General features: G+C 37.5%; 1 protein-coding gene across 6 annotated transcripts in view; it reads right to left on the bottom strand.

Moving 5' to 3' along the window:
- Positions 1 to 25,945, bottom strand: part of LOC126334539 (probable protein phosphatase CG10417) — a 94,855-nt gene extending 68,910 nt beyond the window's left edge. For 3 of the 6 annotated variants that reach the window (XM_049996903.1, XM_049996911.1, XM_049996937.1), the window contains exons 1-3: positions 25,655 to 25,945; positions 15,851 to 16,124; positions 4,513 to 5,287 (exon numbers count right to left, since the gene is read on the bottom strand). In XM_049996903.1, the coding sequence (XP_049852860.1) occupies positions 4,513 to 5,287; positions 15,851 to 16,124; positions 25,655 to 25,765 (1,160 nt within the window). In that variant the 5' untranslated portion in view covers positions 25,766 to 25,945. The remainder of the gene's footprint in view (positions 1 to 4,512; positions 5,288 to 15,850; positions 16,125 to 25,654) is intronic. The other 3 variants (XM_049996920.1, XM_049996929.1, XM_049996946.1) reach the window with 2 other exon arrangements.
- Positions 25,946 to 27,043: the final 1,098 nt, after the last annotated feature.

The following is a 27,043-nucleotide window of genomic DNA, read 5'->3' as shown; positions in this document are numbered from 1 at the left end:
AAATTCTGTTTGGCGGGCTAATAAAGAATACATATAAAAGTAGTTGTTGTTGTCGTCTTCAGTCCTGAGACTGGTTTGATGCAGCTCTCCATGCTACTCTATCCTGTGCAAGCTGCTTCATCTCCCAGTACCTACTGCAACCTACATCCTTCTGAATCTGCTTAGTGTACTCAGCTCTTGGTCTCCCTCTACGATTTTTACCCTCCACACTGCCCTCCAATACTAAATTGGTGATCCCTTGATGCCTCAGAACATGTCCTACCAACCGATCCCTTCTTCTAGTCAAGTTGTGCCACAAACTTCTCTTCTCCCCAATCCTATTCAATACCTCCTCATTACTTACGTGATCTACCCATCTAATTTTCAGCATTTTTCTGTAGCACCAAATTTCGCAAGCTTCTATTCTCTTCTTTCCAAACTATTTATCGTCCATGTTTCACTTCCACAAATGGCTGCACTCCACACAAATACTTTCAGAAACGACTTACTGACACTTAAATCTATACTCGATGTTAACAAATTTCTCTTCTTGAGAAACGCTTTCCTTGCCATTACCAGTCTAAATTTTATATCCTCTCTACTTCGACCATCATCAGTTATTTTGCTCCTCAAATAGCAAAACTCATTTACTACTTTAAGTGTCTCATTTACTAATCTAATACCCTCAACATCACCCGACTTAATTCGACAACATTCCATTATCCTCGTTTTGCTTTTGTTGATGTTCATCTTATATCCTCCTTTCAAGACACTGTCCATTCCGTTCAACTGCTCTTCCAAGTCCTTTGCTGTCTCTGACAGAATTACAATGCCATCAGTGAACCTCAAAGTTTTTATTTCTTCTCCATGGATTTTAATACCTACTCCGAATTTTTCTTTTGTTTCCTTTACTGCTTGCTCAATATACAGATTGAATAACATCGGGGAGAGGCTGCAACCCTGTCTTACTCCCTTCCCAACCACTGCTTCCCTTTCATGCCCCTCGACTCTACTAACTGCCATCTGGTTTCTGTACAGATTGTAAATAGCCTTTCGCTCCCTGTATTTTACCCCTGCCACCTTTAGAATTTGAAAGAGAGTATTCCAGTCAACATTGTCAAAAGCTTTCTCTAAGTCTACAAATGCTAGAAACGTAGGTTTGCCTTTCCTTAATCTTTCTTCTAAGATAAGTCGTAAGGTCAGTACTGCCTCACGTGTTCCAACATTTCTACGGAAACCAAACTGATCTTCCCCGAGGTCGGCTTCTACTAGTTTTTCCATTCGTCTGTAAAGAATTCGAATTAGTATTTTGCAGCTGTGGCTTATTAAACTGATTGTTCAGTAATTTTCACATCTGTCAACACCTGCTTTCTTTGGGATTGGAATTATTATATTCTTCTTGAAGTCTGAGGGTATTTCGCCTGTTTCATATATCTTGCTCACCAGATGGTACAGTTTTGTCAGGACTAGCTCTCCCAAGGCCGTCAGTAGTTCCAATGGAATATTGTCTACTCCGGGGGCCTTGTTTCGACTCAGGTCTTTCAGTGATCTGTCAAACTCTTCCCACAGTATCGTATTTCCCATTTCATCTTCATCTACATTCTCTTCCATTTCCATAATATTGTCCTGAAGTACATCGCCCTTGTATAGACCCTCTATATACTCCTTCCACCTTTCTGCTTTCCCTTCTTTGCTTAGTACTGGGTTTCCATCTGAGCTCTTGATATTCATACAAGTGGTTCTCTTTTCTCCAAAGGTCTCTTTAATTTTCCTGTAGGCAGTATCTATATTACCTCTAGTGAGATAAGTCTCTACATCCTTTCATTTGTTCTCTAGCCATCCCTGCTTAGCCATTTTGCACTTCCTGTCCACCCCCCATGATCCATGGACCTTGTCGTTGGTGGGGAGGCTTGCGTGCTTCAGCGATACAGATAGCCGTACCGTAGGTACAACCACAACGGAGGGGTATCTGTTGAGAGGCCAGACAAATGTGTGGTTCCTGAAGAGGGGCAGCAGCCTTTTCAGTAGTTGCAAGGGCAACAGTCTGGATGATTGACTGATCTGGCCATGTAACAATAACCAAAACGGACTTGCTGTGCTGGTACGGCGAACGGCTGAAAGCAAGGGGAAACTACAGCCTAATTTTTCCCGAGGGCATGCAGCTTTACTGTATGATTAAATGATGATGGAGTCCTCTCGGGTAAAATATTCCGGAGGTAAAATAGTCCCCCATTCGGATCTCCGGGCAGGGACTACTCAAGAGGATGTTGTTATCAGGAGAAAGAGAACTGGCGTTCTACGGATCGGAGCGTGGAATGTCAGATCCCTTAATTGGGCAGGTAGGTTAGAAAATTTAAAAAGGGAAATGGATGGGTTAAAATTAGATATAGTGGGAATTAGTGAAGTTCAGTGGCAGGAGGAACAAGACTTCTGGTCAGGTGACTACAGGGTTATAAACACAAAATCAAATAAGGGTAATGCAGGAGTAGGTTTAATAATGAATAGGAAAATAGGAATGCGGCTAAGCTACTACAAACAGCATAGTGAACGCATTATTGTGGCGAAGATAGATACGAAGCCCACACCTACTACAGTAGTACAAGTTTATATGCCAACTAGCTCTGCAGATGACGAAGAAATTGAAGAAATGTATAATGAAATAAAAAATTATTCAGATAGTGAAGGGAGATGAAAATTTGATAGTCATGGGTGACTGGAATTCGGTAGTAGGAAAAGAAGAGAAGGACACATAGTAGGTGAATATGGATTGGGGCTAAAAAAGTGAGGAAGATTAAATGTGCAAATACAAGACTGAATGCAGAATGGTTAAAACTAGAAGATGACTAATGAAATGGATTCAAGAACATCGTCACAATGCATGTGAATTTATACAAAAATGATTCTAATACATGCAGACTTTAAGGGCGGACTTTGTTGATGCTAAATGTTTGTGAAGTGTCACGGGCTTAGCATGTGAACCAAAATATCTCAGAAAATACGGCAAGTATGAAAAGGAAATTTTTATCTTTCCATTGCTTTATTATCCAACTTCAAAATAAAACCACTGTGGTACTAAGCCAGATAGCGAATCTGGGCTAAACTCCTGACATTTGATGTGGCAAGTAACAGATCAGTTGCCATACGAAGTACTAAAACCATAAAAACAAGCAGACATGAAAAAATGTACTACACTGTTGTCCTTGCATGTTGTGCTGACGGTTCTAAACTTAATCCAACAATCATTTTTATGCGCAAAACAATGCCAAAACCTCCTGAAATACCACCACGTGTCATTCTTCACATACATGACAAGGTTTGGTTGGAAGAAGCTGGTAGGAAATTATGGATTAGCCGAGTGTGGGAGAGAAGGAAAGGTGATTTACTGAAGGACAATTTACTTATGCAAGCTCAGTTTGGTAGTAATTTGAAACGTCTGTCAAAGAGAAACTCAGACAGGGAAATGCAGAGCTTGCTGTTATTCTGGGAGAACTTACTTCACAACTGCAACTTCTTGACGGAACAAATGTATGAAACCCAACATGAATTCATGCCAAAAGAAGTTTTAAAATGTTTTATCCACCGGCACACTTGGTTGATTGTGGAGCAGTTATGGCCTAGGGTAACAGAAGGCACTGTTATATCTCAAGAAGTGAAGCATAAGTAACACTCTCGATGGCAGTGAAGACCATCATCTATATCAAGAGGACGATGAGGATGTTCAGATGACTATTTTCATGGATTTTAAAGGTCAGTCCGTCACCTTGGTTTTATAAACCAAGAAATTTTTTAGTCGCTTTGCAATCTAATAACAAAAATGGTAAAAATGTGACTTTTAGATTATTGCTTAAAATTAAGGTGCATCTTATAGTCCGTAAAATACAGTGTTGTTAACTTTAAGCATTAGATTGCTACACCCATAAAAACACAAAATTCAGCTCCATATGCACATTTCAAAAAACTTCTGCTGTGTGACTGATGAAAAATTCTCATGAGCACTGACACTCCAGCACGCAATGGAAAATGGACAATAAAATGAGAACTTGTGGACAGTGAGGTTTCCATCATTAGTGAGCGTGCACGAGGTAGCAACAATCGAGCAACAAACATTACAATGTTTCAACGCATATTTTCACCTTTCCTTACACATTCCACAACCACGATTCCAAAGCAGAATCTGGGTTTGTACAGAAATTACCCAATGCATGTATTTCCATCAACAAAGAATTCAACTTCCTCAGATAATCTCTAAATTCAACGAGATTTCCAGTCATGTTTACTTCCCTAAGAATCCCTTATTTTCCAAACAAATTGACATCCTGGTCGCCACGGTGGTACAACAAAGATTTTGGTTAGTTCCAATGCCCAAACGACATTCAAAAACTCTCTTTCCATTCTTCGAACGCACTATATCTGACCACAATCTAATTGGTTTATGAAACAACACTTCTTAAAAATAGTTCAACAAAACAAAAAATAGATGATTTCCTTTATTTTCATGTTAAAGTGTAAGACATGGAAAAAACTGCCACTTACCTGTCAAATGCTTTGAATGATTCATCTGCTTCATCAGAGTCACTATCACTTTGATCCTGACCACCCAGAAGAGAATGGTACAATGCAACTGCAGCATGTTGTCTCAGAGATTTCCTAAGTATGCACTGGTTTAAGTTTGGCACTGCTTTCCTTTTGCCTTTATCTTCATTTGTAGATGTGTCATCTTTATCTTCACTTACACTGACTTCACCATTTTTTATTGGTGCTTCTGAGCCAGTAACATTAGAACTTTTGCCTTGTGGTTCACCACTTGCAGCACCCTGATCACCATCATTTACATTATGTTCTCCATTCATTTCTTCCTTCACTTTCAATTCCTCTGCTGTTTCAGTGTCACTGCCTGTAAGAGGTTCCTTATTTTTGTCACTAACTGAAGCCATGACATCAGGTGAATCAGTTTTAGAATGTGGTTCTGTTTCACTTTCTCCATTACCAGTTGATGATGTGGGCTTGTGATTTGCATCACAATCAGAAACAGCTGCCCTATCACCATCAGCTGATGGTTTCTCCTGAGAATCTGAACTGTTTGCATCTATATCTGACTCACAATCTGTCAGCTTAATGCCAGCTGTTCCTGATCCAGAGGCTTCAGGTATGTTTTCCTTGTCCAAGTCTGGATAATCACCTATTTCATCATCACCGTCTTTCGATTTTTTTGTACTTGAAGAAATCATATCACGGCGATATTTTGCCATTACTTGCTCCAGAGGCATCTCAGCTTCAGCAAACAGATTCTTCACATTTTCTTCATCCTCTGCAATAAGAAAGCAGTAAATTACCCAAATAGAACACAGAAATGGCTTCTCATTAGTCTCACATTTAAAACAGATGTTTGTGCACATGTTCTCTCTCTGCTGTTGGGATGCCCTATCAACAGACCACTGGCAAAACTGTAGCAGTCAATCTTTTGGCATATATGCTCTTGTTTCAAATGGCTATCTACCTAAATGTTCCACATATTATTGAGCGAAAGGCAATCCAGTGTTCTTGGTGATTTGCCCAATGTCTGATTTACAGGAGCAACTGTTGAGTGAGAAATCTTGTTTGACGGTGGAGGAAAATGTTTAAACTCTTGAAGCAAGCTTACAAAGATGATGCTTCAAGCTGTAAATTACAAATGGTTCTCCCAGTTCACGGGGTGGTGGCATTTAGAAAAGGAAGGCTCAGGTGCACACCAACCTTCACCTATCATGGAACTTACATAAGTGACTTAATTGATTTGTGCCATGACATTTTAGCTGAAAAACTGACCGCTCACGACATCGCAGAAGAGTTTCCTCCTTGTTTAATGACTTAGGAGTAAACATGACAGATGTAATATTAGCTAGGAACTCTCTAAATAAGCTGACAATGACAACAAATTAAGGAAAAGAGCTTTCATAAGAGATTGTTGGATTGCAGCTACAACATGGACAAAAGTGGGCCAAAACAACCACAATATCAAATTGATACTCTGTTTTTCTCAAACAGTGGGAAAACTGGAATGGAAACACTGTGTGGTATTCTGTGTGGGCATGGACACTAACAAGCTGCCTGCCAACATGAATTGCCACTGACAAAATGTGACCAAGAGACAGCTTCCAACCAGTTGCTGAGCATCATGACCAACACTGTTGCTTGACTTTGACAACTGCTTGAAAGACTGTTGTTTTCTTCCCAACATCAGCTTTTCTCTACTGCACAGGTGGAAACTCTTCCTACAACATACCATTCATTCTCATACAGTGGCGACCCCCTCAACCTTTGATATTCCTAGCCCCCCATCCCATTCTGTTCTATTTTCCTCCAGAGCACAGCCTCCTGATGACATTAATACTCACTAATGGAAGGATATTCCAAAAGAAACTTTCTTTGTGTACTTTAAAAACTCCTTTATTATTGCCAAATACATTGAACTGCAGTTATTAGAGTGGAATCATAAAAATTACAATGTGTTTGAAAAAGAACTCCCTAGTTTTAATGTGTCTTAGAATCTGTACAAAGGGACACACACTATTCTCGTTTGTGGTGTTTGGTTCATCAACTCTCCAAGTTTGGCTCCCCTGCAGTTGGCAGGTCTGCTTGACCTTGAGGTGGCACCAGTTCTGTTTTCAGGGTGTATATATGGGGTGGGGCAAAAAACCTTTTTCCCTGATTTCCTGCTCGAAAGTATATTTTCTCCTGGCTGAAAATACACATTTTCCCAATTTAAGCGATAGTAAACTCCCCCTCTGAACTGTAAAACTTATCAATCTTTCAATGGTTTAGGTTTTACAGACCAGCGTAAAACTTCCAGGCACATTTGCACTGGGACAAGCTTCTATGTGCAGCAACATGTACGCTGCCTATTTTTGTATTATGAAAGTATATACTTGAGTTCCACCAATCACAGCACTTTACTGAAATCGAGATTGCGATGCTTTTGTAAGCCAGTCATAGCTCATATCATGTGATCTCACCAGCCGATCTTCAGAGGATAGGGCACGTGATGTAGTCAGCCAATAGCAACATCACTGTTATGCAGCATTAACACACCAATAGTAAAAATTAATGGTTTAATTTAATGTATATAGTGAAGCTGCAAGAAAAGCTACACTTTCACATACAGTATTTGTCTTTTTTGCATGTGTTACACTAAGATACATTACACAAATGTGCCAGTAAAATTTTAAATGATGTAAATGTCTGGACTTCAAAGTGTTAAGCTTAAAAGAGAGTCAAACACTCTGCAATTTAAGAAATACAAAGAGATTCTCATACCTAACAATTCACATTGCATAAAATTAAATTTACTTTTAAATTAACGCTTTTCAAATCACCATTCGCAACATTTTCCCACGAACTGTTAGAACTTGTTTCACAATTTACCAGAGAACACCAGAAAATAGGTTTTACTGTCCATTCGCAACTACAATGACGTAGGAAGCCTGTATGTATATAGCATTTAAAGATCTTGCATAGCATTAAGAGATCCCTCATTACGTCATAAACGAAATAGAACATAACATGATACTCTGAAAACATCGGAATTTCGTAAATAATACTAAAATACATAATTCGCCTTAAAGTGTGTCCAGATTCACAAAAATGTAGACCCCAACCTGATTTAAAGTTTTCGTGATGCAAATTTTCTTGGAGTACTGCTACAGTATTATCTCATGTTTCGTTTTTTATTATGTCTTAATGCCATACGTGCCAGAAGGCGAAAACATGCACTTTAAATTTAGCAAATAGCTTAAACTAGCTAGTGGTGTGGAATAAAACACTTCATTTCAAATAAATTACTGCCTCTGTGAAAAAACTAATAAAAGGCAAATTTCTTTAGCACATAGACAAAAATAACTTCATTGTTTTGCAAGGCAATTAATGATTGACTGCCAAAAATGTAGAAATAAAATAAAATCAGAAAACAAACTAATAACATATTTTAGCCTTCCGTAATTGTGTGAATTATTTTAATTCACTTGGTAGCTCCCGGCCACAGTATTATATTTTATTTCAACATGAGAGCTGTAAATAAAGAGTAAATAGCAAAATCACTAGATGTGCAGACTATCCCTCCTCCCCACTACAACTCAGACTGCTCTGCTAATGTTCGAATCTAGCAGCTTGGGTCCACCAGAAAAATTTTTCTGGGTGGCATCTGACTGCTTGATGGTACTGCTGATATAGATAACGCTCCTAACAGTCACACTTCAAGTAGACAGAAGTGGTAGAAGGTACTGCTCATACAGGACTCAACAGCGCACACACAAGAGCCCACTAGCAACTCTTCAAACGAACCTGATGTGAGCATTTGTGACGTCACAGTCATTGGAAGCAGTTTGTTGTTATGAAGAATTGCATTGTCTTTGTCCTATAGCCTTTGACATATTTCGCTGTTGGCAGATGCTTGGGTGTGCATTGTGTTTTATTATTGTAAATTGGACATTTCCTTTGCAACTTAAGTTTTATTGTAATTTTTTGTCTCGTTTATGTTTTATGGCAGCAGTATTGTTCTGCAGTGGCGGGATATAGTAAAATTCTTTGTCAAAGTGTCAATTCTTACCAGCCAAAAATACAAAAATTTAACTGAAAACTAAAATTCTAAAAAATTCCCCGGTGTTTTCTGGTTTTCTCATGGATGAAAAAATTCCCAGGTTTTTCCTGGGTTTCCCAGTTGTCCCTGTGTTTCTTCCTCTGTCTTTCAAGGAAGCGGGGAGTGTTTTCAAAGCAAAATCATCAGGTAGACCAAGAATGTCTGAAGATGATGATGAACAGATCCGTGTTTCGTGTGTTTGGAGTCCGAAGAAGTAGTCTACAAGTTACAACAAGATGGTGCCCCACCTCATTACAGTAACCATGTGCATGCAGCTCATAACACTCGCTTTACAGGAAGGTTGATGTGGATGGTTGGCCAAATAGCTTGGCCACCACAAAGCCCAGACTTAACCCCAGTGGACCTTTTCTTTTGGGGGCACACAAAAAAATGTATACAGTGAAAAGATCAGAGACATAAATTATTTACAGGAAAGTATCATTATGGCGGTTGGGACAGTTACACCTGAAATGTCGGTGAATATGTGGCGAGAAGTGGATTACTGTCTCAATGTGTGCAGGGCAACAATTGGATCCTACGTTGACATGAACAAACATTAAACAAAACTTTAAGGATTTCTTTTTAATGGTACTTATTGATGTAATTTTTCATTAATTTCTCCATTAAATTTAGAGTTCAATGAAACAGTTATAGCTATAAAACCTAATGAGAGAATTTATACCAAAACGAAAACAGTCAACTCTGCAATAAATGCCTTGTGGGCAACAAGTGTACTTGCATTAGTGCACCAGCACTACATTGCAAAGGCAAACCTATAAATATGGCATGAAATTATTTTAACACACTTTTCCTTTGTTTTGCCATATTAGTTTGTGCCCAATAACAATGAAGACTCATTTAAGCTACTTGTATTTTCTGCTGCCAGTTACTTGTATGTTTTACATTTAACATAATGCGTTTCAAGCATGTTCTTCGGGTGCTTTTGCCCATAAAACACTGTCACTTAAAAATAAATTGGGTCAGTCCACATCAAAGGGACCAGGGGTCTCCACTTACCCATCTCCAAATATAATGAAATTTGGTGTGAAGGTTTTGTATGGTCTTTGGTTGTCATATACCAAATTTCAGTTCAGTATCTTCAGTGGTTGAATTTTTAGAGGCTTCTCTTTAGAAGCTACTAACATTCACATCACATACGAAGGTACAAAGGCATATAATCTACGAGGCTTTTTTAAAAGTTCTAGTAGACATGTGGTCATTTGCCTTTATGCTGAATCCCACCACACCAAAAATTAGGGATGTGGTCACACCTAAATATAGATACAAGCCTCTGAAGTGGCTAAAACATTAGTTGTGCAATTCTGAGAGCCAAGGTTTGACTGACCACTGCTACTTTTCATATGATCCAATCACAGCAAACCTTCTGAGGGTTATTCCTTCCTATGATGTCTATATATGGATCAAATTTAATTAGCACTGCATGCCTAAATGGATTACTTTGTGTGTGTGTGTGGGGGGGGGGGGGGGGGGGGAGGGGGGGGCATGATGACGATAATATCTTTACTGCGTCTTGTTGCCATAGCTGGAAACAGCATGCGTTAAGCTTTCAAAGCTATATTATTTGATTTCTAGATCTTACGTAAGTTGTCATTTTAGCACTTCGCCAAGATTAAAAGGGAAATATTTGGTTTATAATACTACTGGCAGTTAATTTCTTTTTAATTCAAGTACACAAATCATACTCAAATATTAATTTAACACAGGCCATAAAAACAGGTATAATGCACAACACAGCAAAGGTCCCAAGTTCAAGTCTTGGTCTGGCACATGGTTTTAATCTGCCAGGAAGTTCCATAACACAGCAAATCTGCAAATCAGAAATACTAAAAAGTCAGTTCCATATTTGGTTAAACAGCTACACAGTTTCGTCAAGGGCAGAGTGCTGATAACTGTATTGTCTTCCTGATGATGATGATGGTGCATCTAAAGTTGTGAAATAGGTTGCTTAGGAATCTAGCAAGTGTCTTTAGCAGTTGGCCAGTCAAAACAATGAGCAGAACTGTGTGGATGGATGAATAAAGCTGATGCTGACATAATCTTGTTCCAAACCACCAAAACTTTTCTTACATGCATGCAGCATCCTCTCTTCCTTGTAAACTTGCAATTGAAAGTGTTGGAATTTGTTCATCTGTTCTGATGTCATTAACTGTGAATGCTATAGCATTATTGGAAACTCAGCTTACTTTGAGCTGATTCCAATTACAAGACATAAATTGCTATTTTTCTCTTACTCCAGCAAAATTCTGTTTCTTGATCGGGCTGAATTTTTTCAATTTCTTCTTTCGGTAAATAAAACCTTTGAGTTGATATCTGGTTTATCTAAGGCCTCTGTAAACTAGCACGGGCTGCTAGTCTTTTTGCTGTTCCCCAATGCCATCACAGGGTGATTTGCCAAGGGCTGTTCCAAAAAAAATTCCATTTGGCAGGGTTACCAAAATCACCTTTGTGCACATATAAATGTGCGAAATTTTTGTTGTTCTTATACTGAGCAGCTGAACTGTGACTAAGTAATAAACGTTCTTAATGCTTTCAATATCTGTCATTAAACATGCAATTAACTTTCTTTGAAAGTCACTGACAGTGTGGAGAGTTTGACAGAGCACTGAAAGACCTGGGTCGAAACAAGGCCCCCGGAGTAGACAATATTCCATTGGAACTACTGACGGCCATGGGAGAGCCAGTCCTGACAAAACTCTACCATCTGGTGAGCAAAATGTATGACACAGGCTAAATACCATCAGACTTCAAGAAGAATATAATAATTCCAATCCCAAAGAAAGCAGGTGTTGACAGATGTGAAAATTACTGAACAATCAGTTTAATAAGCCACAGCTGCAAAATACTAATTCGATTTCTTTACAGACGAATGGAAAAACTGGTAGAGGCCGACCTCGGGGAAGATCAGTTTGGATTCCGTAGAAATGTTGGAACACGTGAGGCAATACTGACCGTACGACTTATTTTAGAAGGAAGATTAAGGAAAGGCAAACCTACGTTTCTAGTATTTGTAGACTTGGAGTAAGCTTTTGACAATGTTGACTGGAATACTCTTTCAAATTCTGAAGGTGGCAGGGGTAAAATACAGGGAGCGAAAGGCTATTTACAATTTGTACAGAAACCAGATGGCAGTTATAAGAGTCGAGGGACATGAAAGGGAAGCAGTGGTTGGGAAGGGAGTGAGACATGGTTTTAGCCTCTCCCCGATGTTTTTCAATCTGTATATTGAGCAAGAAGCAAAGGAAACAAAAGAAAAATTTGGAGTAGGTTTTAAAATCCATGGAGAAGAAATAAAAACTTTGAGGTTCACTGATGGCATTGTAATTCTGTCAGAGACAGCAAAGGACTTGGAAGAGCAGTTGAACGGAATGGACAGTGTCTTGAAAGGAGGATATAAGATGAACATCAACAAAAGCAAAACGAGGATAATGGAATGTAGTAGAATTAAGTTGGGTGATGTTAAGGGAATTAGATTAGGAAATGAGACACTTAAAGTAGTAAAGGAGTTTTGCTATTTGGGGAGCAAAATAACTTATGATGGTCGAAGTAGAGAGGATATAAAATGTAGACTGGCAATGGCAAGGAAAGCGTTTCTGAAGAAGAGAAATTTGTTAACATCGAGTATAGATTTGAGTGTCAGGAAGTCTTTTCTGAAAGTATTTGTATGGAGTGTAGCCATGTATGGAAGTGAAACATGGACAATAAATAGTTTGGACAATAAGAGAATAGAAGCTTTTGAAATGTGGTGCTACAGAAGAATGTTGAAGATTAGGTGGGTAGATCACGTAAGTAATGAGGAGGTATTGAATAGGATTGGGGAGAAGAGAAGTTTGTGGCACCACTTGACTAGAAGAAGGGATCGGTTGGTAGGACATGTTCTGAGGCATCAAGGGATCACCAATTTGCTACTGGAGGGCAGCGTGGAGGGTAAAAATCGTAGAGGGAAACCAAGAGATGAATACACTAAGCAGATTCAGAAGGACGTAGGCTGCAGTAGGTACTGGGAGATGCACAGGATCGATTAGCATGGAGACCTGCATCAAACCAGTCTCAGGACTGAAAACCGCAACAACAACAACGGACAGCAGTGGTACCATGACGGAGAAAGTCACAATCGTACAAATTGTAATACTTAAGAAGTTCTTTGCCCCCAAAAAGGCAACAAATGAATGTAATGTGGCCTGACTATTCTACCAATGAAATCCTTGCACAACACCTATAACAGATGATTAATTCTCAGAAAAATCCGTAAATAAAATTTGTTCATTCTCTGCAAGATTTTCTTTTAGCTTCTTAAGGGCTTGACACAAAGTGATGGCTCCTTGAACAGGTAATTTTCAAAATTAGTGGCACCACCAAATCTTCAACAGTTCTCTGACATGTCTCCAGGGTGTGTCGGTATGGATCCATTGCTTGTATTCCATTGTTTCTTCAGGGTCAGTTTTCGAAAGAGTCTTCAAGAAAAGCCTCTAGGTGCGTTTTTCCTGTACATTCCTCACAACACTGCAGCATACAATCTTTTTATTCCAAACTGCATACAGTTTTTTTCCATCAAATCCTTGTCATCTTGGATCTATTGCTGAAGCCAACATTACTTTGATATTATGATGAACTGACACACACACATACTGAATGTGATCCAGAAGCTGTAGTACACCACTTTGGACAGCTCACAAAATTATGAGAAGGTTTCTTTGTTCCTATGCTGCTTACAATACACAATGAATATTTCTTTCAGGTACCAAAGGAACAGTTCTTTTTGCTAAATCTTTATCCCATTTATACTTACTGCAACACACCTTTTTCTACCTGTGCATAAAAGAGAAAACTCTGTCTTCAAAAAAGTGAGGACTTTTGTTTTACTTCATCACTGAGCTTTTTCCCTTTTCAGTCTGCAGATGTTGCCAGAATCCCCAGAATGCCCATATCTTTACACTTTTGGCACTCTTTCGTTTGTATCGGAGCAATATCTACATAACTCACATCAGCAGCTGCATCAGTTACATTAGTAATGCTGCCTTGGGCATTCAGAACTTTGCACTTTATGTATTGAATCTCTTTCGCCAATCTGTCAAAACTTTGGCTCACCAGGCGACAATATGAAGTGTTAGCAGTAAAGCAATCATCAACATAATCCATGTCTTCAGTGGATGGTGATTCTTTCTTATCCTGGTGGTGTGGGATTCTTTTTGGGCCTCTTCATACCTACATTTGGTACAAATTTTCTGACCAGGTTTAAAGACTCAGTCAGGAACTTCAACATACCAGACATTGCAGTGGCTACTGGTGTTAAAGCCTTGTTGGTTGTGTGTTTTTCTTTACCAAACGGGTTTCAGCAAGTCTTTTGCAGGAACTGAAATTTTGTCATCAACAAGGCATTATGGTGTTAACAAATTTGAGCATCTTCAGTAAAATTACACCCAGACCAATATCGTAGAAGCTCATTGTCCATTGGTGACATTCCCTTATCTGGTTGTAGTTGACTTTTGCCATAATAGAATGGTGACGACTAATGACGATCAGCTCCATCTGATCCACCAAAGCAGAAGGGTGCAAGGGTCTCTTAGTTTATTTTTTACTAACCTATAACAAGCAATTTTTGAAAGCTCTGAATATCCTGGTTTGAAGCATAACATAAGATGCTGTTACCCGTGATTTATATTAATCATTCACTTACAATCTCAGTTTTTGTAATGTCCTTTTAACAGATTTGGTCTTGTTTATATATAAAATATAAAAATTATGCTATCAAAGCCTTTTTACTGATTACCTTCAGCTACAACAATGATTATTGATTACTGATGATTCAAACACTCAGCACTATGTCAACATCAAACATAACACCACACAGAAGACTGCCACTGTGAAAATTGCCAATAATTAAAGCAACATTTGAAAGTGGTGCAATTCAGCAATGAATCATTGTGAGGATAGAGCCTTAAACTATTCGTGCTTTATACTGTCAATGGAAACAGTGACAATGCATATATGCACCACTATGTATTACAGGAGTAAAATGCTTTATAGGAACATAGCATTCCATTATCTTCCAGATTTTATAAAGCTAAGAGCATTTTATCAGGTCTTATAATATTTGTATTCTACACTGTAAAATAATAGAAACATACTTATTATCATAGTTCCATTTCCTAAACCACAGGCAAATCAAACTATTAAGAGACACTCAAAATTTCACATATTTTGATTGTATTAATTTTTTGTATTTATCGATAATCCATTTTCCCTGCTTTTGACACATACTATTACTCTTTAAACTGCAAGACCCAGAAATATAGCTTTGAAAGCTTAAGGTATGCTCTTTCCAGCTGTGGCAAGAAAAAGGGGATTTAACAAGACACAGTTACGATAATTCAGTATGTCATGTAAAAAAAAGTGCTAGTTGGGTTTCACATGATCGATGTTTTCAGAAATCATGGTGGTTGGCAATGAGAAGGTCATTCTGTTACCATATCAAGATATGGCACTAACATATTTAACTGCTTGGGTGCTATCAGTTGTGAGTAGTTTTATTATAAAAAAGTGACTGTCAACAGAAAATACAAATATTGCACACAGTCACAGTCCCAGTGAGGCCACAATAAATAAAAAAGTGAGCACAGTAAAATTGACTACTGATGGTTTTCAATGGTGCAAAATCCGAACAGGTGAAAGTTCTCAATTTCCTTAATGGTACAGTAAAAGATGTCAAAGTTACATCACCCTCTTGAATATAAATGATAATGTACCTTATCCCTAATGTGTCACCTCATTTGGCAGATGTTACTCTATTTTGTTACTGGAACAATACAAAAGGAAGACAATTTTGATTGCAAATATGTAGAAAAACAATTTCTCCAAAATTTGAAATAATCAGATTTGTTACCAGATATTTTTCAAATTCATTAGCTGTGATGTCGTATGAAAAACACACTATTTTGGCATATTAACATTTACCCTTCTGCTTTTGCAGTTAGTTTGTAACACTGTGTGATGTCATTGGAACCTTTAGCAAACCTGCAAACTAAAGCTAGTAGCACTAAACATGAGGCCATATTATTTGTGAGTGTGCAATATTTATTTATATGTAACTTTCCTTTTAACTACTGTGGTTTAGGTAGTTTCAAGACAAGAAAACAATTAGTTTCAAGATAAGAAAAATTAAACAATCTCAATGAAAAGAAAGCTGTGAATATTCAGCATAGAATTTACAATTTTTATGAATGTATTCTTGTAATACTCTACCTGATGCGGAATTGTCTCCACTTTCTTCTTTCCCTTTGACAATTTGCTTTAGTATAGCAATAACCTCAGGTTCACGCAATGTGGCATCAAATCCCAGAAATGCATCTTTCAAAGCTTGTACGTAATCACCCTTTTTATATGCCTCACAAGTTTTCAAAAATTCTGGCAAATTTTGGGCACAATACTGTGCAACTTCATGGCCCCCATGCCCATCATAAACCGCAAAAAATGATGTGTCATTCTTGTCAAAGTTAATTAGACAGTTATGAGCATCCTGAAACAAAAATTACAACACAGATAATAACCATATAACTAATTTCTAAATTTGGCAAACATAATACCCATCAGTCAAAACTATTGGAAACAATGTAGAAATGTGGAAGTTGAAATCTCCTCACTCCTCACACAAGTGATGGAAAAAAACGAGAGGGGGGTTGGGGGGGGGGGGGGGGGAGAGAAACTGCTGACTGAACAGAACAGGTATGTATTGTAGTTTGTTCCATATACCAAACATGGCCTTTGCAAGTAGACAATAATGATCCATGAAACAGTCACTTGGGACATAACTGTCACTATCCCACATGTTCACACGAAGAATTTTTAATCATTAAAATTATATTGAGATGCTGTTTAAGGAAGTTCTACATATTTCAAATCCCAACATTCTGTAGGATGTAACACAGGAATCAGATTGGTACCAATGTTCTTCATGATAATCAATCACAGTTGAAATCAACTGAATAGAGGAACTTGGCTCAATGAGAGTGACCTAATGCCTCAAAATCAAGTGCCAACTTTCTGTGGCATTCTGGCTGATAAATTTGTATCCTCAACCAAAAGATACATTGAAAATTAACTAGACTATACTTCTATCACAATAATTCTTTCAACTTTAAAGTAAACTTATTTCAATGATTCCCCCAGCAAGACCCCATAAGACAAAGCACCATTTGCAGTTCATAATTTCTCATCTGTGTTCTTTTATTTCATGTTACCAAATTATGAAAGTAACCACTCATAAAAGGACAATTTAAACTGTCAAGGTGGTTACCACTAACTCCTCAATGGTAAGTTAGAATGGTCTGAGCAAAACAGATACACATTTTATGCAGCAATAACGGCAGTGCTCAGGCTCACTTAAACGATGAAAGGTTAAGTTCACGTGACCCAACAATTACAACCTTGGGCTGCAGTACTGCAATAACACCATATTTGAAAAATGCAGGATAACATAAAAAAATTCTGAAAGTAAAATACCTGTATTCTGGGTTCACCAGCAACCTAGGACTGTACCTCTTGCTACTCAAAAATGATATTTTGTCAGTTTAATTTTAAACCTTGTTTGTCTACTTTACAAAATGCAAATTTAGTGTTTTAACTTTTACCAGTTTTGCTACAACTAGTTTCTAAGATATTTTGTTGCCAGCGCAGCTACATTATGCCAACCGTACAAAAGAATAACACATTAACTTTAAAAATCTATTTTTATTTTTATAATATTTGCTGCAAAGAAAGTTAAAGAATAAGCTATTTAGAGCGTATCAACGTCACTAATTTTCATTTTGAGTGTTTAAAATTGGCTGAAAGACTCCGAATTCTTCATATACTGTCTTTTTTTCTGACAAATACCAAAATCTTAGGCCTAATGCTCAGCATCAACATCCGTCATTTGCCAACACTCATCAGAGTGACGAGTTATTTACTTTCGTAAATTCAATCTGAACAACTATTACATTACAAACGAAAGACAGACTGACGAGTATATCTTCAGTAGGTGTAAATTCCAAGTACTGTCATATAGGTCTCAACTTGGAAAAAAGCTTTCCAAGCATTCTTGCGCTCTTTCATCAGGAAGGAAAGGGGCACTGGTTATTGGCTGTGGAAGGTTGGTAAAAAGGGACGGATCACTTATACCCTACATTGATAGGAACCCACCTGCTGTGTGGTGAAGATGACTCAAAAGGTGTAACAGTATGAGATCAGCAATAAACTCCATGCTAAATTCAGTTCAGAGAAGGTAGAATGGACATAGTAAGAATTTATACTACTGTTTGTGTGTGTATTGACAGTATTAAAAATTTTTACCTACTAATGGTAGGCATTGACCAGCAAGTCTGTCTCTAATTTGTAAGTATATAGTTTGCAAGAAGTGAGAGGTACTCCACATGGTTGACTTCAACATCATTATCACATTGCATTCCTTTTTAATTTTGGAAATGGATCCAGTTACACAACTGCTTTGTTTTAACAGTTGAGTGAGCTCAGTAATACTGGACACAGCAACTTCATCATGACTTATGGGCTACATGGCCCACTCTGCAAGTTTTCAAAATCTAACAGCATTGCCACAATGAAGATTTCCTTGACAAGTGCAATATCACAAACAGAGCTACTATCGCCTACAAAATTATTTTCATTCAAATAATTATTCAAGTGAAAAAATTCAAACCATAAATTTTGTTCTCAAAGTTTTAATGTTACATAAATGATGTATCGTCAATGGACATGTAAACTTTAAACACAAGTTTATCTTCATTTCCTCTGGCCTCTCAAAGAAAAGATCATAGGATATACCATTGCATACCCCAAGTGAACCCTTGAAATAATCTCCCTCCCTCATGAACTGAACTGTTGCTAATTTCACTATGGAACATTACTGGTCATTAATGCTGATTGAGACTATTGATTACAAGAGGGTCTGAATCAAATATATTGCTCTCCACTTTTGGACATGATTCTGCTTGGCAGTAAAATACAAGCAAGCTGCCACGCATCAAAATACCGGGGAGTGGGAATCCTCAGACATTCAGAAATAAACTAAGCAGCTCACAGGAACTACCTATTAAACTAACATGGGGATTGGTCACTGCATGTTTTCTGTAAATGGGCTATATTCTTAAATAATATAAATAACTTAATCTTTGAAAGTTCTCTGTCAGTATACTGAAGTGTAAATTAAAGTTGCACTTTTGAGTAGTGGCCAAGCAGAAAAATTGGAAGAGCAACAGATTTTGTTGCAGTTGGCAGGACAGCCAACACCGTGTTACTAGAGGATGCCGAAAGGCACGCGTTTTAGCTCACGCAGGCTGGCGTGAGGTCTGGAACAGGACAAGGAAATTAGAATTTAGAAAAACGGGCGTAGCCTGTGGAATACTTAACTTTAATCCATTAATGACGAACATCGGTCTTGACGGTACATGATTCATAATATCAATAGAAACTGATAATGGCACCTTGCTAGCAAATAACGTAGCTGAAGGCTATGCTAACTATCGTCTCGGCAAATGAGAGCGTAGAAGTCAGTGAACCATCGCTAGCAGTCAGCTGTACAACTGGGCGAGTGCTAGGAAGTCTCTCTAGACCTGCCGTGTGGTGGCGCTCGGTCTGCAATCACTGATAGTGGCGACACACGGGTCCGACGTATACTACCGGACGGCGGCCGATTTAAAGGCTACCACCTAGCAAGTGTGGTGTCTGGCTGTGACACCATAGATTTCATTCTTCATCATGATAAGATATTATATTACAGACAAGATCAGTAAGCATTTCAATGCGGGTACCTCTTCATGTGACCTTCTTGAGCATAAATGATTACAAGATTAATGGGTGGTCAATACAGGAAAAATAACTTTATTGCTGTCAACTATGAACTAAATCTGTTCGATTTGAACAACTTGGAAAACGGGAAACACCCGAGGAATCTCCCCCCTCCCCATTCACATTATACCAAATGAGGGTATTGCCGCCCTACTGTTCTCAAGAGGCTAGAGTCATGGTGAAAATAGTTTCAGTCGTCTTTAAACATACCACATGTAGCAACTTTAGCAGTGTGAAAAGAATTCTTGTACTGCTAGAGTAATATATATATATATATATATATATATATATATATATATATATATATATATATATATATATATATATATAACAATTGAAAATCCTGTCTTACTATCACAACAATAAAAAACCATCTGCTTTTTAAAAACTATAACTGGACCACATTTTGCTGGTATTCCTCTATGCTAAAGAAACTGAGTGTAGTTATCAACCCAATCTATATTCTGCAAAACAAGCTTATTCCTTAAACCTGGACATTATCTATTCGATAAACAACAAAACACTGCTAGATGGTGTACGATTTTTGTAACTGCAGATAGAAACCAAGTGGTCTTGTTTCTTCAAACGCATTGGCCAGGCTACATTAATAAATTACTGAAGGAGAAATGACATTTTTTCTATGACTAGTTTTCTTCTCATATGACATGTCTCTCCAGCTGACCGTGTATATGAATAATTTGCCTGCAGCAGCTACCAGTTACCAAAAACTACTTATACCAATGGAAATCATGTTAGACTTAACACCTAATAAACAGCATAAACATTAGTGGCTATGGTTATTAATTATCTTAGAGCATTCTTCCATGAATTTTTATTTACCTTTCTCAGACGATAGGTAGTAATCCTCATTCTACTCTATCAAATTTATGTTCCTGAAACAAAATCACTTAGCAATGGAGGTTTAAAACCTTACTCCACCCAAAAACCTACCTACAAATGGAACTGGATGTATGACAGGTTTCAAGCAGAAAATGGAAATACACAGTACTGCTACAGTGGAATGACTTTTCTCTTTCACACTGGATACAATGTTTTAACAGAAATAATGGAGCTGATTATTGCATTCAGGTAGTTACACACAGCAAAACTTTAATAAAATGCAGTTCCCGGAAATTGAAAGCCGGACTCGCTTAAACACATCTGTCACAGCAGGGTCTGGCTGTGATATTGTACCCGCAGGTACCAAAATTCAATAGTCTTTAATAGTAATAAAGCTTTGTTCCTATTTGTTCAAAATAACTTTGTAGCCCCATATGGTAAGGTTTTATTTCCTTTTCAAAAAAGTGATGATTTTTCACAAATTAAAAAATATTTTTTACCATGGGAGGACATCTTATTTTTATCAAACACATTGGTGCTTATATGAATAATTAATTGAGCACCAAATTAATCTATTAGTAATATACACATATTAAAAGAAGAAATATGTTTATTCGAGACATTACCCCCAAAATGGTAAATTTCCTTCTGTAATGAACTGTTGGTATAATTTCAATATAAAAAAGTACGAACAATTAAATATAACTTTATATCTATAACTACCTCTATTAAGAGCATTATTACATCATCAGTGGCATAGAGCCTTATCACCTGAAAAACTTAAAAAGATTTGAAGTCCTGGCTTCATTATGAAGATCATACAGTTTCATGAAAGAGACAATATAAGCTGAGAGTGTCCAGGTAGAAATGAATTCTTTTCCATTAAATATGATAGAAGAGTGCAGTGAGAAGATTTTTTTGCTACACAATATTAAAGAAATTTATGATCTTTTCTGCAAACTGCATGGAGTGTTAACTTCGAAAATTTAAGGAAGTACACCCAAAGCATGCTGTGCCTATAACACTCACATCAAGACATTCGTGTGGGCACATTTCATTAAAATGCTGTTAGATTTTTAAGCTCTTTGAACAAGCATATGTTAAGCATTCCAAAAAGTTTAGATGAAGAATTTGGTATTTCAAATCTCAAAAGCTATTTTGAAGGATTAGATCTACCATGAAAGTAACTTTTAGTGTATAGAAAAAAAATGGTAGAAGCAAAGGTCCAGCTTTATTTACTGTTACAGACTCCATCCAAGCATGTTTACAATGCATGTAGGCAGCACTGTGTATTGCATTTGTTAGAACATATCTTTCAAGAAACTACAAAGCTGGTATATTAGACGATTTCTCCAAAAACTTTTCAATAAAACATCAATCTGAGATCATGCAGGCATACTTGGGTTCACCCAGTGTTTCTATTTCCTACAGCAATTGTGTATTACAAATTCCAAAAGTTTAAGCACAATAGCTACTGGGTAGTATTTTTTTTAAACACAGTATGGAGAGTGACCTCAGTGTGGCAATTTCAGCACATCTGACAAAAAAATGGAGTTTCTAGTTTCACATGTTCATTATTTCAATGAGGGAGCTACAGGTCAAATCAAAAGGCTGATGTCTGTTCATGATCTTTCTCATAAAGAAGATTTTGCAGTAACAGCTGACCAAAGTTACTTCAAAACTGCTCATGGAAAGGGTCCACATGATGCAATCAGAAGAGAACTGAAAAAGTTTTTGATTGATACTCCAGAAAAAAAGCAAATAATGCACAAGAAACTGCAACAGCTGCGAAAGATATTGCCAAAAATATTATTGCAATTCACACCTCAGAGTCAAGAAATTAAACAATAAAGACTATGTTGAAAAGGCAACATAATAACCACTTGCCTCTAAGTGGCCTTAGAAAATACCATTGCTTGCAACACTTGTGGAAAACTCTGCTCCCCCCCTCCCGGGAAGTGTAGTAGTGGAGGATCTATAAAATTATTCAGAGTGCAGATGTTACCAACAGCAGGACTAATTAATTCAGAGTAAGTTTACAAATGATTCACTTTTCTCTAATGGTTGGTTGGTTGGTTTGGGGAAGGAGACCAGACAGCGAGGTCAGCGGTCTCTACAGATTAGGGAAGGACGGGGAAGGAAGTCGGCCGTGCCCTTTGAAAGGAACCATCCCGGCATTTGCCTGGAGCGATTTAGGGAAATCACGGAAAACCTAAATCAGGATGGCCGGACGCGGAATCGAACCGTCGTCCTCCCGAATGCGAGTCCAGTGTCTAACCACTGCGCCACCTCACTCGGTTTTTGTCTAATGGGTCACTTCTACTTCGTCAAGTGTAATGATACAACTTTTGTATACAGGTATGCATGCATTATCCAGAAGTTTCATGATGATAGACATTTACAAACTGATGGAGATGTAGTCAACAGACAATACTAAAAACATATATTAAATTGTCTAGAATGATGTGTGTAATGTTTCTCCTGGTTAAATTTTGTGTTACATGAACCACATATTAATGGTAGATCTCAGACAGACTTATACATTTTCAGGCCCTGTTGAACAATAACCAAATGAATTGTGGCACAACTTGACTAGAAGAAGGGATCAGTTGGCAGGGCATATTCTGTGGCATCAAGGGATCACCAATTTAGTATCAGAGAGCAGCATGGAGTGATACCAAGAGATGAACAACACTAAACAAATTCAGAAGGATGTAGCTTGCAGTAGGTACTGGGAGATGAAGAACCTTACACAGGATAATGTAGTATGGAGAGGTGCATCAAACCAGTCTCTGGTCTGAAGACCACAACAACAAATTAAAGTTTTTTCTGGTACTTTTCTTTTTTAAGACTCCCAGTAATATTACTGATTATCTCTTTAGCAAGTAACTAAGCAATAATTTTGAATTATTTTGTGGTTTATAAACTATTTTCTAATGTTATTTTAATAAACTCAAGTATACTTTCTTAGAACAGTGTTTTAAATTACATGTGTACAAAGTCTCTATTTTACTAACCAATAATTTCACTTTGCTATGTCATAATTTTAATATACGTAATTAAATTAAAATTTTACCTTCATGGTGACATTATTAAAGAAATAATACATTTTGAATTAAAAGAAAATGTTTGTATAGACAAGGAAAAATTTTCTTCCTTAACACTGTACTCAGTCATTTTCCTGGATGCAGCACTTAATCTAAGATGTCAAGCGATTTATTATGTCCTTACTTGTATGCTAAGCATCCACACTTACCTATTTAATAAGTTTACCAAGCAAAATATATAAGTAAGAGCAAGAATCAATATTTATATTAAAGAATATAAAACTGTGCTTCACTTGCCCTTTTGTAAAATAATATTTAAAATATAGAAACAATATTACTATTTGAACACACAAACACTTATTGCTTATAACAGTTTGGAGCATAGGCCTAAATGTAGTGCCCGACTTTTCCATTTGTCATTAGAGATTTTGGAGGAGGAGATTAGTGATTAACGTCCTATTGACAACGAGGTTATTAGAGATGGAGCACAAGCTCAGGCAACTACAGAAGGATGGAGAGGGTAAGTGACTGTGTCCTTTCAAAGAAGCCATACCTGCACTTGCCAGCAGTGACTTACGGGAATCACGAAAAACTTAAATCAGGACGGCTAGACACAGGTTTGAGCCGTTGTCCTCCCAAATGTAAGTCCAGCGTGCTAATCATTACACTACCCTGCTCGGTATCCGAGATTTTTACCCTGGTTTTGCACAAAAGTGTCCTCCTGGGAGGGGGGGAGGGGGCATGGCCTGACCCAGCAAAATACTCATTTTCTTGTATGAGACCATAGATTTTTACTTAACAATTCATGCTTTTCTACCATAGAATCACTCGATTAACATAATTTGTGAATAGGCTACAGGCTGCCAAACTGTGTTAACAGGAGATTCCACTGTGAAGGATGATTTCCAAGGTTTTTTGGGGGGGACCCAGATTTTGATACAGGATACATTTCCTACGTGAAGAAAGTAACTGCCACAATGAAGATAAATGTAACCAACATAAAACTAAAATGTTGGTCTCAGTTTTTTAGAACTCTGAGAATTAATCACTCCACATAAACAAACCAAGACAAAGAAACAACCAATGAGAGCTTACAGCACTGTCCAGACATCAGTTTTGTCTATGACATGATGGTTACTAATAAGTTACCTACACTGACATGAAATTATCTGGGAATTTGTGTTTAACAACATTGTCTCTAATTTCCAGTTTGGGTGGGAGGGGGGAGGAGTCTTTTATGGAAAGGGCATCAATACGCCATTGGCAGTCTACTTTTGTGACTGGAGAGAACTGATGCCACAATATTGACATACTGGGGAAATGTAGCCATTCTGATAGGGTTGGAATAGTATATATTGGACATGGAGACATAATGTGCTCCACCTTGAGAAGGTTTCTATGTATGCAGTTTATCTTCCTTTGTTAGTTTATTTAGGGAATTTTTGTGGACAATTCTGTTTGATTTCTTTAGGAGTACATGTCTGTTACAGTACTCACAGCAGATCTTTAGATAATCCTGCCATTTCAGTTCGGAAAGACTGCCTATTACTGTTCATGACAGATTAAAGTGATGCAGTGGAAAAAAAAGACTATGTACCTACGTGTAACAAACATCTGCAATGATGAAAATAAATTGTCTGTATCAACTGTCACTAGTCTAGCATAACAAATAAATAATGAAACACTGATTATAATGTGTTTAATATTGTAATGTAATTTAGTACAACTCCATCTGATACAAAATATTTACTTTAACATACGCAAACTTTACAGAAACACTCAAGCGCGCTCTCTCTCTCGCTCTCTCTCTCTCTCTCTCTTTTGCCGCACAAGCCCGTCTTCAATGGAATCGTGAATGAAAAATATAAGGAAATATTGCAAACAACAAGGGTGCTTGCTGCTGAATCAGTAGTTGAAATCTTATCGGGCAGCTATTAATTGAAATGTGTTGCACACTATCGGTACCAAGTATTAAAAAATTAAAAAGTCAACGCAATAAACTGGTTATGTATACATTCATAATACTGTATACATCGTAGAAGCATACAATTAAAGTTGTAACACTAGTTATAAAAATCACTGCACTATAAGAGAAAATAACGCCAATGATGAAAAAATACTTTCAATAATGTGATTGTCGAGGGTATCGTCTTTTGAAACTGAAGGAGACGTAAACGTCTAGCATGAATATTCACTTGTCTCATTTAGAAAATTGCACCCCGTGTAATAAAACATCTCCACTGAAAGTGGATCAGGTGGTAAAATTATACACCGAAAGAAACTAGAAATAACAAATATAGATTATACTGAATTTCCATACCTCCTGAGAAACTCGCCACCCTTGCATTGAACTCGCGCCACATTTCACCCGTTTGCCAGTTTCATCAGTTGACACCTTTTCAGTGATTGGTTCTGACAAATACGCACCCATTTTACAAAAAAAAACAAAACAATCACAGAAACAAATCGGGAGCTGTAATCACAACCGTCTGTGCAACTTTAACCTTAACGCAACTGTATCGGCTTCCTATCGCCCATGTCCAAATTCTAAGTTGCGCGTACGACGATGGTGTCGCTACCTATCGCGCCACTCGGATTTTAAGACACAGACAAAATTGCGCGCGTCAAAGAGTTGACAATAGAAATGTACACGTGACAATTCAAAATATATTACTAACACAAAATTTGGATTGAAGTACAATATAATTTTTTACTACTATGGAAAGCACCTGAAACATAAAACCACGGATTATTTCCAAATTCTAAAAATGTTAATTATCTAATTACAATCGAATAGACAATAAGGGCCCTTTCTGTTTCTGTGGCTTTTGCCTTGAAAAATGTGTAAGCGTCGAAAGCTCATTACAGATCATTCCAATCTGATACTTAGTCTGTTTATTATAGAGAGAGTATCCTGAAAAAGTTGAGTGTGAATACTCATATTTCAACATTGTTCGACAGGCCGAATTTTCTTGTTCGAGATATATTTTTATTTATAGGCTTTATATAGACGGCTGTTTTCCCTCTTCACATCCTACGGAAAACCTTTTTATTCCTACGATTCGTGTAATTGACTATGAGTTGGTCTGAATATCACTTCATTAATACAATATAGGCCTATAACATTATGTTCCTTCTCCGTTTCCAGTTTTCAAAACGGCTCTCTGACCTGGTAGATAAACACATCCCACATACAGATCAACCTACTCCTGTCACATTATTAGAGGAGTGATAGCTGTCGTGGTGAGATCTGACTCTCTCTATCGTATTGTGCCTGTACCTATGTATATCGTGAGCTACACAGAACTCCTTGATTTATATGGAGGTTCGAGTCCTCCCTCGGGCATGATTGTGTGTGCTGTCCATAGAGTAAGTTAGTTTATGTTAGAGTAAGTTGTGTGTAGGCTTAGGGACTGATGAACACAGCAGTTTGGTCCCAAAAGACCTTACCACAAATTTCCAAAAATTTATATGGCTTTATTTTAGAGTGACTGTACCGGTATATCATGAACAGCATGCTTGCATTGAGGTTTACCTTCCAACAAAAAATATGTTACTCATATTCAAAATGTTATTGCAGTCAGTGAATGCCATGTTCATATTTTTGGAAGATAGAGACTTTCGAGTACGATAAACTGCTTAAATTGTATACATAGTAAGAAATAACTGTTTGACGATTGAATTGTCAAAAACACAAGTAAGGCACACT

This window comes from Schistocerca gregaria, chromosome 1 (genome assembly GCF_023897955.1).
Source record: "Schistocerca gregaria isolate iqSchGreg1 chromosome 1, iqSchGreg1.2, whole genome shotgun sequence".
NCBI classification, from domain to species: Eukaryota; Metazoa; Arthropoda; class Insecta; order Orthoptera; family Acrididae; genus Schistocerca; species Schistocerca gregaria.
The sequence above is the reverse complement of the archived record's forward strand: the minus strand, read 5'-3'. Positions and strand labels throughout refer to the sequence as shown.